This window comes from Alligator sinensis, unplaced genomic scaffold (genome assembly GCF_000455745.1).
Source record: "Alligator sinensis unplaced genomic scaffold, ASM45574v1 scaffold37_1, whole genome shotgun sequence".
Taxonomy (NCBI): domain Eukaryota; kingdom Metazoa; phylum Chordata; order Crocodylia; family Alligatoridae; genus Alligator; species Alligator sinensis.
Window position 1 is genome coordinate 1,271,640 of NW_005841955.1, and position 17,071 is coordinate 1,288,710.

The following is a 17,071-nucleotide window of genomic DNA, read 5'->3' on the forward strand; positions in this document are numbered from 1 at the left end:
CAGCATGCTTGGCAGTGGGCCTGGAAGTGGACCAGAAGCACTTCCAGTCCACTTCCGGGTCTGCCGTGGAGTTGCATGGGGACCCCCCCCGTGTTTGGCACCTCCTGGGTCTGGGGTGGCACCTGGGGTCCCACCACAGCTGATCGCTGAGCAGGGGAAGGGTGGAGGGTGCGGGGGTCCCCCGTGTGCTTGTTGGCAGACCCGGAAGGGCCAGAGCAGCAGCTGTCAAAGACAGCCAGCTACGAAGGTGGCTGCTCCTACCTACTGCTCTCCCTAGTCCCTTTTACAGCACTCCTACTCCTCACTCTCCTCATCCTCCAGTCCCAGTGAAGTGTTTCTCTTGGCTACCCCTTCCACCTATGTTCATGACACTCCCATAACGATGACAACCCTTTCTGCCATCACCACAGGCAGGACCGTCCCTGGAGGGGAGGGGGCAAATCAGGGCGACTGCCCCAGGCCCTGCACTTTGGGGGGCCCCACCAAGTCAGGAGGGCCAGTGGTTGCACAGAGCTGGGCAGAGCAGTGGCTCCACAACCAGTTGCTCGGTACCCTCCCCGCTCCGGCTGCTAATGGCGGTGACAGCTTCTTCAGGTCTGGGACCATGGGATCAGAGCAGGGGCAGGGCCCTGCTTGGGTTGATTTGCCCCAGGCCCCGCACCCTGCTCGGGTCCCCTCTGACCACAGGGGCAGCAGCAGTACTGGGACAGTTCACCATAATGAGCAAAGTTGCAGCCCCAGGTCCAGTTCTACTCCCCACTGACTGTTTGGAAGCCAGCCATTCTTTTCCCACCCCCTTGAAAACAGCAGGGTAGGGAGAGGTGCAGGCAAGGAGAAAGAACAGAGCATTTGGGAGACCAAAGACCTCCTGTACTGCTGCATATAATTAGCCATGTTACACATGGCACTACAAAATGTAAAGAACAGCCTGTTTGAAAAAGGAACTTTTTCTGTGGTAGATTCACTCTCTTTGTGGTGCTACAGGCCACATAGAGACATTCAGTTTCTCCTAGGAGAGTCCCTGCTCTCCGAGTAAAACCACGAGTGTATAGACTTTCAGGATTGTTCTCCCAGAGCAAAAATGGCTGCTCTAAGAAAATAATGCCCTGGGACCAACCAGAGATAAATGGCTCCCAGGAGAGTTTCTCCTGTAACAGCAAATTTCTCTCATAAGGGAATGTGTACAGAAGCCACAGCATAGTCCTCCAGCATCCCAGCATGTTTTGTTCTCAGCCCTCTCCATTCCACCCCACCATGAGTCCAGGGAGACAGTGGGTCACTTGGGCTGGACTCTCACAGAGAGCCCCTTCACAATCCTCTCATTGTGCTGCAGGGAGACAGTCTGTGTGGCAATTTCGGTCAGCCAATCAGGGCTGCCCTGTGCACTGCTGTCATCTCTCACCAAGCAGACTGGGGAGCCCACAGAGCAAGCCGGGATTTATACACAGGGGCCTCCTGGCTGTGCAGCGTCTCAGCCTATAAACATATGTTCAGAGATCTCTGGGTAAGTTTTTCTACCAGGGAAACAAACCTGGGAGAATTTTTCCAGATCACTGGAACATGTACAGAGCCACAGACAGCCTGAATGTACACATACTAGCTTTTTGTAGCACTAAAAGGTTGTATATAGAACTACAGATATAATGTGTGTTCAATGTCTCAGTTTAGTATGGGTCCAGTGTGCACCTGCATTCCAAACATAATAAATAGGAATTTAAAAGTTCTGGTGAGTGGCAAAGGACTGAATAGGTATGCAACACAAACCACACTCAGAACGTGTACAGGTATCCTAAACAAGTCAGCGCTGTACTGTTAGAGATGGGACCAGTTTGCACTAATCATCCTGGATTTGTTTTGTCAATAAACAGAAAACTCCCGTTTCCACCACTGTTCATCTAGCAACTTTCCTAAACACTAAATTAACTTAATAGCAACATGTTTGATGCTGGAGCTGGTAAAAAACAAAAGTGCATATAATTCACCTCCCGAGTGATTAGGGTTTGCAGTGTTTTTTGAAGAATGGGTGCTTAGATATAATTACCATTGCACATTTTAATATTTTTTAGCTGCTACCAACATTTTTCCCTGTACTATGAATAAGTAGTAGCAATGGCATCATAATCATCAATATGGCATTGTAACAGTGACAGGTATTAATACCTACTATTGTAAAGTTGCTCAAGGATGTCTCCCTGAAGAACCAGTATTAATAGCACCAATTAAAATGGGTTCTAGTAATAAACAATGGACAAGGTTTATATATATTGTGTGTGTGTGTGTGTGTGTACAGTCCAATATATTTTACCACTGCACAGTGTAAATTACCTATATCATTTCATGCTGTCTGTCCAGATTTCACCATATTAACACAATACTTTACCTCTTATACCTTCCTCAACTGTTTATCTTAATGAGAAAATAATGGAAAACGTAATCACTCAATCTTTAATTACCCTCCTTTATCCCTAACTACCCTTTACTCCTAAAAATGTAAAAAAAGCTTGAGGGGGAAAAAAAGCTTGAGAAAGTAAACTTTTTCAGTAAAATTATAAGCAATAGCCTGCATTAATTTCAACCCGTGTTGTTGTACCATATAAAAAAGGTCTCCTCAGTGCAACTAACAGCTCAGCCAACAATTCTTTTTCTCCTCGTTTTCTTGACTTGGATAGAAAATGACCCAAGTGCATCTTGCTGGCCTTCATGTACAGTGAAACAAAGACCTCCAGTTTTTTATAGTCTCAATTCCACTCCTGCCAATTCTATTATCTGTATTTAGAATTTGGTGGTAGCTCCTCCTCTGCCAACTACTCCCTCCATATAGTTCAAGGCTCAGCCCTCAGCTTTTCCTAGATGTCTTTTTCTACTTAGTCATTTTGGGTATGGACAAATGTACCTTTTTAACTGCCTTAAAAGGGAATGGGGAGTTGCTGTTATGATCTGTTTCATCTGCATGGTGAAGTGAAAGGTGTCCTGTTTAAGGACTTTGATGCAGTGAAGGCAGAGCTCCACTGTTTCTTTAACCTCAGCACAAGAAGGAGGTGGTATAGTTAACACCATGCTCATTACATTAACATGAGCCTGTACCAATAGTAGTTAAATCCCCCTAACTTTGACCCTGAATGAACGGGCATTTTTTCTAGACTTGAATCACTAAAGAATTATGCAGACATCACCGGTCACGTCGTAGTACAATGATAGCAATACAATTCTTAAGAAGGTGCCAAGAAGATAACAGGAACATATATTAAACTAAACTAAAGCATTACCTGAATACGTTTTTCCTCCTCTTCCCTTTTTTTTCTCTCTTCCTCCTCCTGTTTTCTCTTTGCCTCAATCTCATATTTCCTAACAGAAGAAAAAATAAAGAGAACATTTTTTATATTTGCATAAATTATAATGGACTGCAAAGGAATAAGAAAAGTACAAGAATCTGAAGCACCTTTTTTACTAGCAGATCAACAACTTTATATGCAGCATGGCCAAAAGGATAGGATACTAGATTAGAAGTGAGAAGACACCAGAGAAATTCTTCCCTTTCCTCCAATTGTCTGACATACTTTAGACTGTAAATTCTTCAGAGAAGGGACCATGGTTTTTATAGCACATGGCACAATGGGGCCTCAATCTGAGTCCTCAAGGTGCTGATATGAACAATGAGGAAGGGGTTACATCACTATTCCTGTTTACCACTGGTCCTGTTTACTTCTGGCCCAAAAAACAACTATTTAATTCAAACTCACTGCCGTCTTTCCTCTTCTTCCTTTTTTCGACATTGTTCCTCCTCCTCACGCCTTTTTCTTTCTTTTTCCATTTCCTCCTGGATACGTCGCAGCCTCTCTGCTTCTTCTTCTTGCTGTTTCTTTTTCTGTAGTGCACTTAGAAGCTGCTCTGAGCTTTTAACCAGTGAATCATATTCTTTCTGTATCTGTTCCCTAGTCATTATAGTACACTATAAAATAAAGAAATGGGGGACTGTATTCATTATCATTTTCATAGCATTTTGAAAAATATAAAGCCCTACACAAAGGTGCTAAGCACTAAAATTTTACTCTATTTGCATTTTTTTGTTTTGGTAGAGCATAAGAGTTATCTGACTCTCTTTCAGAATTCTGAACTTACAGACCAATTCTGTTGAAATATTTCTGATTCATTTTGTAACAATGTTGCATGCCTCAGTTTCCCTGACTAGTTTGTACATGAGGAAAGACGGGTTAATTGGGTCCTTGCTGGGAGCAAGACATGCCTATCTGTTGGGAGACAGCCACTAAGTAACAGAACTGAATAGCCTCTGTTGACATAAAACATCCCTTCAGGGGGCACCCCACTTCCCAAAGAATCAATGGACTAAAAAGGGAGTCTCGAAGGGACAGAGGGCAGACGAACCAGCTGGGCTGGTTCCAAGACAGAGGGACAGATTCTGCTGGCAGTACTACTGATGTCCCATAATGTTGTTTGATTAAATAAGAGCGACTCTTTCACTGCTTGGGACTTCAAAGCACATACATTTGTCCTTTGAGAAGGTAAAGTGTCTCTCTTGAGAGCCGAACTGCAAGGTAACTCCCTGGGAGAGGGCTGCAGATAACTGGGGAGAGGGACTGAAATGCTGGATCACAGAGTCCAAGGAACCAGGGACTCACTACACTCTAGAACAGGGGTCGGCAATTATTTTGGCTGGAGAGCAACTTAATGAGTTTTGGTGAACTGTCAAGGGCTGCAAGGGTAGCCCCACCCCTTGACAGGTGCCTCACCCCCTAGTTACCATTTTGGGACTGGAAGTCCCATGGTGTGGGGCTCCCTGCCACTTCCAGCAGAGTCCCGGGAGTGGCACATGGCAGCAGAAAGCAGGGAAGGCCACTGGCTCTATCACATGGACCTTTCCCCCAGTGGTGCACGAGTCCTGGGAGCTGCACATGAGCCACAGAGAGCCCTGCACAATTATTAAATTCTAGGATTCTAAATATTTGTAAACTCTATTTTTTTCAGTAGAATTTTGAGGCCTCACCTCAAGGATACCAGGCTCAAGGACAAAACCTTGTAAGTACAATACCCTTCTTAGTAATGGAATTAATTGTAATGGAGTTATGAGTTTGAACATTTAAAACACTGTTACCATACATTTGTCTAGGAATGAAAAAACTGGGCAAAATGGATGATATCTAAAGGTTGCTGAGGCCATTATAATGTGCATGCAGGCCAAATTATCAAACTTAGGTGCCTAGAGTTAGGTGCCAAATAAGTATATAATGGGATTTAGCACTTAAGAAAATAGTCAGGCCCTGTTTAGGTGGCCTTATTGTGAAAACTCCATTAAAACTCTGGCCTATGTACTTCCTGCAGAAATTACTTTCGAAAGTTAGGAGTCCTTTATGCTGTTTTTCCATACCTTAATCTTTGCCATCAAAGCATCAATAGAACACTCCAGAATCTTTATCTGCTTGCTCATCTCTGTTTTTCCTTCTTTCAAAGCACTTACTACTTCATTAAATTTAGCAAGTCTCATTTTCAGTGTACGCACTTTTATCAAGCCATCAATTCTGTGAATATGAAACAGATAATTACATTTTAAGATGTTTATGGAAGCTAAGTGGTATTTTTAAAAGTAGTGCTAAAGAGACGCATCAATTTCTAACGCCTTTGCTCCTTTTCAAGTCTGCTGCTGCAGCTTACTCTCCAAAATTCAAACACTACCGTACAAGGGACTGTATTGTGCAGAGGTCCAGCACTGACACACAGAGCTTTTCACTATTAATATACTTAGTATGAATCCATAGTATAGGAATTAATTAGCAGCAACTGAAGTCAATTATCAGAAAATGACAAAAAGAACATGAATGCACTTGTAGTCGCTATTGGATCTACGAGGCACCACTAGTGAACAAACCTGTAGGAAACAATAATCAGACCAAACTACCCAGCAGCTGACTCTTGGGAGACACAGTAAATGCATATTAATAAAGAACATAATTAATTTTTTACTGCTGGTTAGTGCTTCAAGTCACCTTTCAAATGGCCTGGATTCACTTAAAGCAGGGGTGGTCAAAATGGCTGATCCAGCCAACAGCCAGACTCCATTTCCCAGCAGCCCCTGCCCACATGGCTGGGGCTGGTATCCATGGATACTCCAGTCGCAGCTGCACTGTGAAAGCTCAAGGCTGGGATTGCCATGGAGACCAGCTCCAGCCCTGCTGGCAGGGCATGCAGCAAAACAGGCCAGTGGGCAGCTCCGGAGCCGCTGGGATCTTGTGATGGGGGCAGCTTGCTGCGGAGCCAAGGCAGAGCCGCGATCTGCATCATACATGCTCTGGGCAGGGGCACACAGGCAGGGGATCGTGGCTATGCCCATGCTCCAGACCAGGCTGTCACCGCTGCAAGAAGACAGGGTAGAGCTGTGATCCCTTGCCTGCACGCCCCTGCCCGAAGCATGCAGGCTACAGATCATGACTGTGCCCTGGCTCCGGAGCAAGCTGTCCCCATTGCAAGATCCTCCCAGTGGCTCTGGAGCAGCCCTCTGTCCTGCTCTGCCACACACCCTGCCAGCACAGCTGAGGCTGGTCTCCATGGCAACCCCAGCCTTGAGCTTTCATGTGCAGCTGCAGCTGGGGTCTCCATGGAGACCAGCCCCAGCCATGCGCAAGGGCGACTGGGAAACAGAGTCCACTGCCGACCGGATCCGACTCACAGGCCAGATTTTGCCCCTCTCTGACTTAAGGATACAGCTGATAGCATGAGATTTACTCAATTATAAAAAAAAAAAAAGTCTCTCTCAAGTACCACTGTCTGTGTTTGTGGTTCTGCAATCACCACATTAAAAAATAGATATATTTCCTCGTTTTCAGTGTGACTGTGTGGCATACTTACATGCAGGGCCGAAGCTCCAGAGAGCAAAGTATAAAAAACAGATTGCATACAAACAGAAAACAAAGAGAAATAGTTTTCCATCTATGTATGTGAAACAGTAGCATGAAAGCATGTCTGAGTTGTATCCCTCAATAGCAGCTCTTCCTTTCTTTAATAAAGATAGTTAAGTGCTTGCTGCAAGAACATGAGAGTTTATGTTTATTATCCTTATTTAATAGGTAAAATATTTTAAAATAGCTAATTAGAATGCTGTATTCTCTTCATTTTACAATACATTACTGATTTTATTCAATTTGTAGAAGCACAAAAGGAAAAGCCAAAGTAAAATACAAACTTCAAAAATAATATCGCGTAGACTTCATATCCCAAAATTGTTTGGTGATCACACTTCAAATCTATTCCTTTAAGCATAAATGACTGCTTTCCATTTTTAATAGAAAATGTTTTGAAAGTTAGATAGTTCCTGACCCTCATAACAATCTTCTTACCGTGGTTTGTGCTTCCTCTTGCAAAGCCACATGCGAATAGTCTTTTGCATTTTAATGCAGGCACTAGCACGGTATTTAATTTTGTTTTTTACTGTAAAAAACACAAAAAAATTAAAATGAGTCTGAACAGTATTGTAGTTTTAAAATAGTTCAATACACCTCTGACATCCCCTGATATAGCTGGCAAGTTTACAAGATATCTATTTAAAAAGTGAGGGCCCAGAATGACAAATAGATGACACATCGCCAAGGGCTAGATCCTTAGAGCCTTGGATGTCGCAACATTAATAGTCGAGACACCTAACTTCCGTGCTCTGCTGCCTAGTGAAAGTTAAACTACAAAACTCCTCAAACAATATGTAGGATAAATTTGGCACCTATGAATAAGATTCAGAGAAGCCAGCAAGCTAAACAGAGCAAGAGAGGACAGGACTGAGGTCCTCAAAAATATTTAAGACACTAGTTCATACCTTAACTTTGCTCAGGATTCTCTCCTATGGATATAGGAGAGCCCACAGATCGGTTCAGCCCATTTTCCCAGATACAGGGGTGAGGGCAGACAAACGAGGATTCATGAATGGGTTAACCTTTGGTAATTTAAGCATATGCAGGCCTTAAAATGAATGTAATCCTGTCCCAAAAGTCCCTGGGTTGACCCAGGGAAATTCTCAGACTTTCAAACACCAGCCCCTCACTGCACAACCTACTTGTTTTTCATGCTTTCAGCACACATTTGTGTGCAACTACCATGGGGCAATTTGCTCCAGTTTATGCCTCATGTTTCATGTCTCTGTTCCTGGGTTCAGCATTGGGGGGGAGGAAGGAAAGGGCAGAGGCAGGGAGGAGGGTAACCAGCTTATAAACCCCAATTCAGGCTACCTAACCTCAGGTTTCCCACTCCCCTCAGTGTCTAACAACCAGGCAATATAACATTCTGAGGTGGAATTCCCCATCTCCTCTGCTGAATCAATTTAATTTGATATATGTAAATATTCACTGAAGAAGATACTTTCAACTTGATTCCCTGCTATCCCAGATGAATACCTGAATCACTGGGCTAAAGATTCAGTTTCCAGCTCTCTCTATCCAGTCTAATGGATGCCTAATTAGCAATGGAATTCTCCTGAGATCTGAGAAAACTGGGTTCAAGTCACTGATCCAAATCAGGCAGGGAGGGAATTCAAATCTGAATGCTAGGATGGGACTCTAATCTCTTGGGGCATTTATACACATGCTCCGGGAGGCAGGAGGGAGGGAAGCAGGGGCTTTAATTAGAGCTTTAGTTAAAGTGCCCCCCCCATCCATTTTCCAGTGTAGGGACAGCAATACATGCGATGCTAAAGTCTGCTGCAGGATGGTTATTACCAGGCTCCAGCAGACTCGATTAATCTTAATTACAGTGCATCTGAGTAACCTTGATGAATGTGTAATAGGCGCCCTCAGATACTGGGATTCATAGATTTATAGACTGTAGAGTCTGAAGGGACCACAAAGGATCATCATGTCCAACCCCCTGTCCCTGGCAGGAAAGAGGACTGAGGTCAGATGACCTCAGCCAGGTGACTATCAAGCCTCTTCTTGAAGACCTCCAAGTTAGGTGATAGTACCACCTCAGTTGGGAGCCCATTGCAGATTCTGGCCACCCTTACTGTAAAAAATGTCTTCCTAATGTCTAACCTGAATCTACTTTCCACTAGTTTGCACCCATTATTCCTAGTTACTCCTAGGGACGCTCTGGTAAATAGCGCATCTCCAATTCCCTGTTATCTTCCCTTGTTAAACTTACAGGCAGCTACAAGGTCTCCCCTCAGACATCTCTTGTGAAGGCTGAAGAGATCCAGATCCCTCAACCTCCCCTCGTACGGTCTTTCACGGAGGCCACTAATCATATGAGTGGCCCTCCTCTGAATCCTCTCCAGATTCTCTGTGTCCCTCTTGAAGTGCAACGCCCAGAACTGGACACAGTACTCCAACTGTGGCCTGACCAATGCCAAATAGGGGGGAGCATCACCTTCCTTGATCTGTTGATCATGCATCTGCTAATGCACAAGGATGCACAAGGTGCGATTGGCCTTGTTGATTGCCTCGTTACACTAACAGACAAAAAACACAATCCTTAAGAGTTTTGTCCCCAAGTGCCTTGTGTGGCATAGGCTTTCTCTAAGGATGCCTACTGGATTAGGGCCAGTCAAGCCATAGTTCTGTGCAAGTAAGTCTGTGGAGGGGAAGGGGCATGGGGGAGTGAAGGGGAATGGGAGGCAGATCGAGCCCCCCTGGTGAGGGAGGAAGTAGAGCAGTGGCAATTGCCCAGCCAAGGCCATGCATGGGACCTGGGGTGGGGACAGGGAGGAGGACAGAGCTGCAGAGAGCTTGTCCAGGGAATCAGCATTCCAGTGCTTAAAAATCACAGAGGGCACACTTGAATGAAAACTTGTTAAATGAGCTTTAGTTGAAGTGCCGCTGCCACCATTTTTAAGTGCAGGGACACTTAACTGAAGGGGAGCTGAGCAGGATGAGGGCAAATGTGGGTTGCTCACTGTGGACTCGAGGCTCTCTGCCTTGTTGCCTTTGCCTCAGGGCCCTGCAGCCACACATTCCCTGTCTGCCCAGCAGTAGGGCATGCAACTCGCTGCCCTCACTGCTGCTAGGCCAACAGGGGTTGCGCAGCCAATGCAGAGTCCTCGAGGCAAAGGAAGCAGAGCGGAAAGCCTTGAGACCCCCGGCACGCAGCCCACATCTGCCCCATATACAAGTCTGGGGGGCGCGGGGGGAGGGGGCACAAGCCCCCCCTTTGGGGTGAATGCAGCAGGGGGGAGCCACGCCCCCCCGCAGCTCCATCCTGCTCCCTGCCCTTGCCCCGGGTCTCATTCACTGCCCTTATTGGGCAGTGCCTCCAGCCCCAGCTTCTGTCCCTGCCCCACTCCCTCCCTCACCTGGGGGCCTTGATCTGCACCCCCATGCACCTTCTCTCCCCCCACAGCCCTTCCGTCCACAGACTTACCTGCAGGTCACTGCTCTCCATTCTGCCCGGCTGTATTCCTGGCCACATGTATGAGTGTGACTGTGCACATGCATGCAGCATCCAAGGGTCCTGGCTAGAGGACTTACTATATTTATTGGTGACATTATCAGCTACACTGGCCAAGAAAAGCCAATATATGATAATATTAACTTTCCTTTTATTGGTGCTGATCCGATATGGAACCGATATATCGGTTAGTTGGGTGTCAAGCATCTTAAGAGGCATCAAGATTTAAGTGTTTTTTCCCCTTGGCCACTGAAGGACACTTGGATAACTAGGGACTTCAGGTTCCTACAGAGTTAGGTAGCAGCTGGGCAGAGGTTTAGTAATGTTAATAGCCCATAAATGTTGGGTTTACATGCATAAAGGCATTTAAGCACTCAACTCTTTTTGTGAATCTAGTTCCTATGCTCACATGATCAGCTGCTAGTTCAGCATCAGGGTGTCTGTGCATAAGTTAAATACATACAACTTGCATATAAAAACCCTCTGTAACATATCCTCTTAGGCCATTACTTAGTTGTGCAAATTTTGAAATCCTAAATACAGTGGAATGGATTCAAGTATGATGCTCATTTAGGGTGTAGTTCTTTAAGAATTTAAACATGAACTTACCATGAAACATGAGAAGTCCTGTTGACTTCAAAAACTTATTCACATACTAAGTGAAGCAAATACAGATGTGGACCTTAGTTACTACTATTCAGATTATGAACTAATGAAGCTAGCTGCTATTCTACAGTGTTATCAATTATTTGGGTTTATTAAAACAATAATAGAATACATACGTTTAATACGTTAAAACATTTAATATCAGAATACGTACGTTTAATCACTGAGAGAGAACACCACTGAACTTTTTTCCAGCGACTGCAGATAAGCCAATAATTAACTCGTTTAACCAGCTCTGCTAAATGATCAGGATCAGACTTCATTATCTGATCAAATTCTGCAAACTAAATACAACAAAATGAGAACATAGACAGTGGACATAACATAACAATGTTGAGAATGGAGATAAAAAGATCAGTACAGTAAACCGAACTTTGAAACCATGGCAATGCACTGCATACATCTTCCAACTAATTCAGCAAATAATTTGGGAATTGACTACAGTATTTTTAAAGCATTTGAATGCTTGCAACTTTTGAAAATTCAGCCACTTAGTCAGCCTGAACAGAGGCTTATTGTCAATTTTGGGTGCCCCACTTACTGAGTTGTCTCTCAGTTACACATCTTTGAAAGTACATCTTAAATTAAGAACCCCAAAAAGAGGCCCAGAAGTCACAATTTATTTCCTGAAAACTTGGCTTAGTAGCCAAGTTTAAGGTAGCCAATTTTGAAAAATCTCAGACTTGCATGATATAGCTTTCTGTCATAATAGCAACAATTCTTGCCATTGTAATGAAAGCTTATCCCTGGACACAATTACTACATTTTTTTTTCCTTTTCCCATCTATCTACTGAAGGATGCATTGGATATGGATACATATTAATGAAAAACTTTGTTTCTCTGCTAAAACTGCCAAGTTTTTCTTCTTTTTATGATGATCAGCATAATAATTTTGTACTAAGGCACATTATTTACTGGAACAAGATAAAACGTGAAAAATAAATGTAAATGTATTTTTTTTAAAATATACTTAAAATTATTTCAAACTGGTCTGAAATTAATGACCTGCAGCCAAGAAAATATTAGGAAATAGCATCAAGGTAAAACATTATACATTCATAAGCTACAAACAATTTGACATACTTACCTTGCCAGGTCTAAAAAACACTTTGGTTAATCCAAATTTGTAATCAATTTCATTTAAACCCAAAGCTTTAAATAGTGCCTGTAATATTAAAAAAGAAAAAAATCAGTTTGGTTCATATTCAATAAAAACACTCTCTTAAAAAGACCAAGCATTATAAACCAAGATAATATTTGCTGCCCAAAATGAAAAACAATAATATGAACATATCATTTAGCATTCAGAGTGTTGCTACCTTGCAGAAAAGCCTAGGGTCCAGTCGAGCTAGCTTTGCAGGCATGTACTTCTTGTACATGTTATATAACTCATGAAATGAAGCACGTGATGGGAAACCACCTTGCATCAAGTCCAAAACAGACACCATGCCTATAGTGACAAACACACACACAAAAAGCTGACATTGGTAAATGCACCAGTGGATTTATTTTAATAAAGAAAATAATGAGTTAAACCCGATGAAAGAGCTCAAAAGCTTGGCCTACAGTCTCAATTCAGCAAAGGGCTCATCATAGACTGGCCCTAGAATCCACCATTTCCTGGTCAAATGACTACATGGGAAATGACTAAGACAGTCTGCAATGATTTTTTTCCCCCTTACTGCCAGGTACCTGGAAATCAAGGGCACTGGTCTTATTTTCTGGCTTCTCTGTTAAATCTTATCTTAGCAAGCCCACTGTATTGTAGTTCCTTTATAAAAGAAGAAATAAGCTATACCTAGCAGGTATCTTATTTGCTCTTAATTTTTTTTTGAAAGGGGAGAGGGAGGGGGAGAAGGGGGAATAATAACAACACTAATAATAAAATGACATTGATGTGTGTGATGTCAATGACATTAGTGAGAACTGGCACAGATGAACTGCTATTAGCCTCAGTGTCAGAATATTGGGGTTCACTCACAGTATTGGGGTTGTGCCTCATCTGGTAAGAGGCAATTTGTATAACCCTGATACAGCCAAAGCAGTATAGTGGAATGAGAATATTAAAGGGATCAGTAAATCCTAACGTGCAACCAAAAGCCTGAAGTGTAACTTAATGCTATCCAAATCAGTAAATGGTTGGAGCTATTTCAACCAATAAAACACATTCTGTCAGATTTCTACCATTTTTAAAAATCCTAACAACAAACATTGTACACATTTTAAAGTTTGCCCTTTGTTTGACTACTTACCATTACTGGTGATTGCTTTATCTATTTGTCACTTCTTCTGTTTAAATATTTGTTCTGGTGATGTCTGCTGTATTTTTTTCATCTTTTGATTTATTTGCATTAAGTTGCCCCCCTTTCCCCCAACTCCAAGAAAAAAAAAATCACATAGGAAACCTCTCCTCTCTAATTTAAACTTCATTTATTTTCTTGGAAGTATTTATTTTTCTAGTTGACTAGCTAAAATAAGTGTACAAAAATACTAAAGCACAACATGCTTATAAAAATGTACTCTGGTAGAAAATAAAAAGCTTCATCTATTCACTCTCTCTGTCTCCCCAACACTGCCAAGTGCTATTAACCCACAGAAACCTGCTGATAATGGTGTTAATGGAAACCTAATTAAAGCAAAGTTGTTAAGCATTTGTGATTAGCTAAATTAAACAAACATGACTTGACAGGACAAAGTATAAGTGGGCTTGCCAAGACACCAGATGCCAAACCTGGAAACGTCTGTAGCATTTGAAAAAGAGAAACTAAGCAAAATCAATTGAAACTGCAAAAAGGAAAAAGACAAATATTGAGAAAAAGTGAAAAAAAATCCTTATAACGTGATCTAACCCTGACTCACAATGTGGCAATATGCTTTACTAAAAGCACATTCTAGCAACCCACTAATCCATTCATATCACTATTCACAGTCTTGCAAGGAACAGTCTGTATAAATCTATTTTTAGAATAACACCATGAATTATGAAAGGACATTTTTCTTCTTTTTTTCAGAATTATGAACATGTAGTATCATTCAAAAGCGAGAGCTCATTGCTTGTGTTCATTTAAGTATTGGGGCCAGATTCAGACAGGCTTCATTTTAGTATAGCAGCAGTTCTTTTGCACTGCCAAGATCTGAGTTGAAAGAGTGGCTTCCTTGCTACAGTGGTGCTATAGGCCAGGGGCGGGCAATTATTTCAGGCAGAGGGCCACTTACTGAGTTTTGGCAAGCCAGAGGGCCACATGACAGGTATCCAGGGGCAGATCAATATTAATTTTCTAAATTTTTTAGGGATCCCGCAGGCCAGATACAGTGGCCTGGTTGGCTGCATCTGGCCCACGGGCTGCATTTTGCCCACCCCTGCTACAGTCACTGAAGCATATGGTGGTTCGTGACATAAGTGTCCATATAGATGAAAATTCTCTTCACAACTTAATAAACATCATCATGATTGGGAATTGGTGCAACTCAGGTTGGCACAAACATACTCAAAATTTGGTATTAAGGCTGTGATTTGATCCCGAAGAAGAGAAACTATTCCCCCCCTGTTGGTTTTCTTCAGTTTGCTGTAGGGTGGTATCTTGCTTATTTTGATGGCATGCCCTCGTACTAAATGCAGCTTTTGAGAAACAACTCTTTGAGAAGATACTAGAGCCAAAAGAAAGTGAAATTGATAATGTAGCAGAACTTTGAAATGAACTTCAAGTACCTTACAACACATCCAGTAATCCCTAAACATAGGGGGTCACTGGTGTTTCCAGGTTACGTAAATGGTAGAAGTGATATAAATGTACTGAAATGCCAATAGCAAAGCCTGATTACACATCAGACCAATAGTAGCAAGAAGAATTTTGAAAACATATGGTCATAAGAGTGGTGAAATAAATGTGTTTACCTTAACCAAAGCATATGCAGAGTGGGAGATAACAGAACTGTTTCAAGTCGTGGACATCCTAATTAATTCAGATATCCTTCGCTTGGATGCACAGTTGAGTTTCTAACACTTGAATAATCTGTAAACACTTGAATAATCTGTAAACACTTGAATTTACAGATAAATTGTTCTGTTCTGGCTTGAAATCCTGCCTCTCTGCAGATGCAGCTAACAGGACACTGCTATGTCATCTCTTCTTGAGCTGCTCACTAAGGTTCTAGAGGCACTAAGGCAGCAGTTCCCAATCTCAGGGTCACTACAATAAAAAATGTGGTCACAAAGGCACTCGACAGTGTCAACTGTTTATGATGAAAATCACAGAAAGAAGCAGGAAATAGTGGGCTCCCTTTGCAGGCTGGCAGAGTTCCAGCCTGCAAGGGGCTGCACGAAGCTGGGGGGAGGGCAGAGGAGGGCAATCAGGCAGGGGGCACACCCACATGCATGTGGCAGCCAGACATCAGGGAGAGCAGCTCCCTCCAGGTAAGTAAGTCTATGTGGGGAGCACAGACTGAGGCCCCATAGTCGGGGAGGGAGTGGGGCAGGGCTGGCGCTGGAGGTGCTTCCCAGTGGTGGGGCAGGAATGTGGGGCCTGGCTTGGGAAGCAGGATGGAGCCATGGGCAGCTCATTCGGGAGACTAGTTCCCCAACTCTGTGCACACTCCTGGGAAGGGAAGCATGGGAAGAGGTTTAGATAAAAGCACCTTCGTGGCCCTTTTTAAACCCACAGGGTTTAAAAACAGTGAGATGTTTTAATTAGAGAGACTCTCCAGGAACCATTTTAATTAAAATACCCCACCCCTAGGAGGCTTGGGGCCAGTCCTGATGGGTTATCATATCTGCCTATGCAGTTACGTCTGATTCTCTTATAAAAGGCTGAGAGAGAAACTGTAGAGAAGCTGCAGAAAAAAAACAAATGTTTTTTAGCAGAATCTAAAAAAGCCAGGGAATTGAAGGGAAGAAGCTTTTGGGAACAGTAGACCAGGACTGGCAGAAGAAAATTTTTTTTTATGTTTTGCCAAATGTTGCTGAAGAATAAAACTTTGCCTTGTAAAAGATCGGCAGCAAATCCTTCCTAGGTTGGGTAAATAGGTCAGATGTCTTGCACTCCAGCACATACCTCATTAGAATGCCCCTCCTAGCTAGACGAGACCAGTAGTGAAATTCAGTGGTGTGACACTGGGTCTGCCAATGTTTCTTATTTTGGGAGAGAAGTGGGAAAAGGAGTGGAAACAAGGAAGAATACCAGATTCTATTAAGAAAGCTACTGTAAAGTTCCTGCAGATAAAGAAGTCTACAGGTCCTAAACAAAAATCAAATGCATAATGCAAAAAAGCTATGTCAGCTTTTTACTTGACAGTGAAAAAAATCTGTAACATATTATAGTTATACAGTCTTTCTTTGACTTATCTTGTTACTAATAATGAACTACAGAATTAACTAATACACTTTAGTCACACTTTAATTGCATCTTGATAGCAATATGAGTATTAATATTTCTTTAATTAAGGAATAATATTGTTTCTATCAGACATTCCACATCTACATATATCTGAAATACACAACATAATAAATGAACCAGAAATGGGTATACATTACCTGAACACTGAAGCTGAGAGAGAATCTGACCTCCTTCAAAATGGTGACTTGTCATCTTTAAATTAGGCTTGATGCAGCGAATAAAGCTAGAACCCTATTACAAATGCACCAAGTTAACAGAACATATATCTTGTTTAACTTCCTGAAATAACAGTGCATCATTGAAGTCATAGAACAAATAAGAAAAATAATAAGATTTCAAAAAAGAAAAAGATCAGGTTTACATTTTTTAAAAATATCTATTTTGTACTTTCACCCAAGCTTGATATAACTGATCTTAAAGCTCAAACTGATAACTGAAACCTCAGCTTTTTTTCATTCATTTAGTTCTTTTACCACCACTAACAACCTAATTAGTCTTGCATTGTACTGTGGTTTCCATTGCACTCATTACCTCCACTACTGCAATCAATTACCTTGAAAAAACTAAAATGTCTTGCTCTTTTTACTGAACTACAGAAGTGGAAACACACTTCTGGACAGAAGAGATTTATCTTTCC

At 42.4% G+C, this 17,071-nt stretch overlaps 1 protein-coding gene across 6 annotated transcripts in view; it reads right to left on the bottom strand.

The window, feature by feature from the left end:
- The window catches only part of MYO6 (myosin VI), a 190,440-nt gene that overhangs the window by 28,344 nt on the left and 145,025 nt on the right, over positions 1-17,071 (bottom strand). For all 6 annotated transcript variants that reach the window (XM_006020470.3, XM_006020468.3, XM_025200086.1 and 3 more), the window contains 8 exons: positions 16,572-16,665; positions 12,361-12,491; positions 12,129-12,206; positions 11,195-11,324; positions 7,347-7,437; positions 5,384-5,534; positions 3,741-3,949; positions 3,267-3,345 (listed from right to left, as the gene is read on the bottom strand). In XM_006020470.3, coding sequence (XP_006020532.1) covers positions 3,267-3,345; positions 3,741-3,949; positions 5,384-5,534; positions 7,347-7,437; positions 11,195-11,324; positions 12,129-12,206; positions 12,361-12,491; positions 16,572-16,665 — 963 coding nt within the window. The remainder of the gene's footprint in view (positions 1-3,266; positions 3,346-3,740; positions 3,950-5,383; positions 5,535-7,346; positions 7,438-11,194; positions 11,325-12,128; positions 12,207-12,360; positions 12,492-16,571; positions 16,666-17,071) is intronic.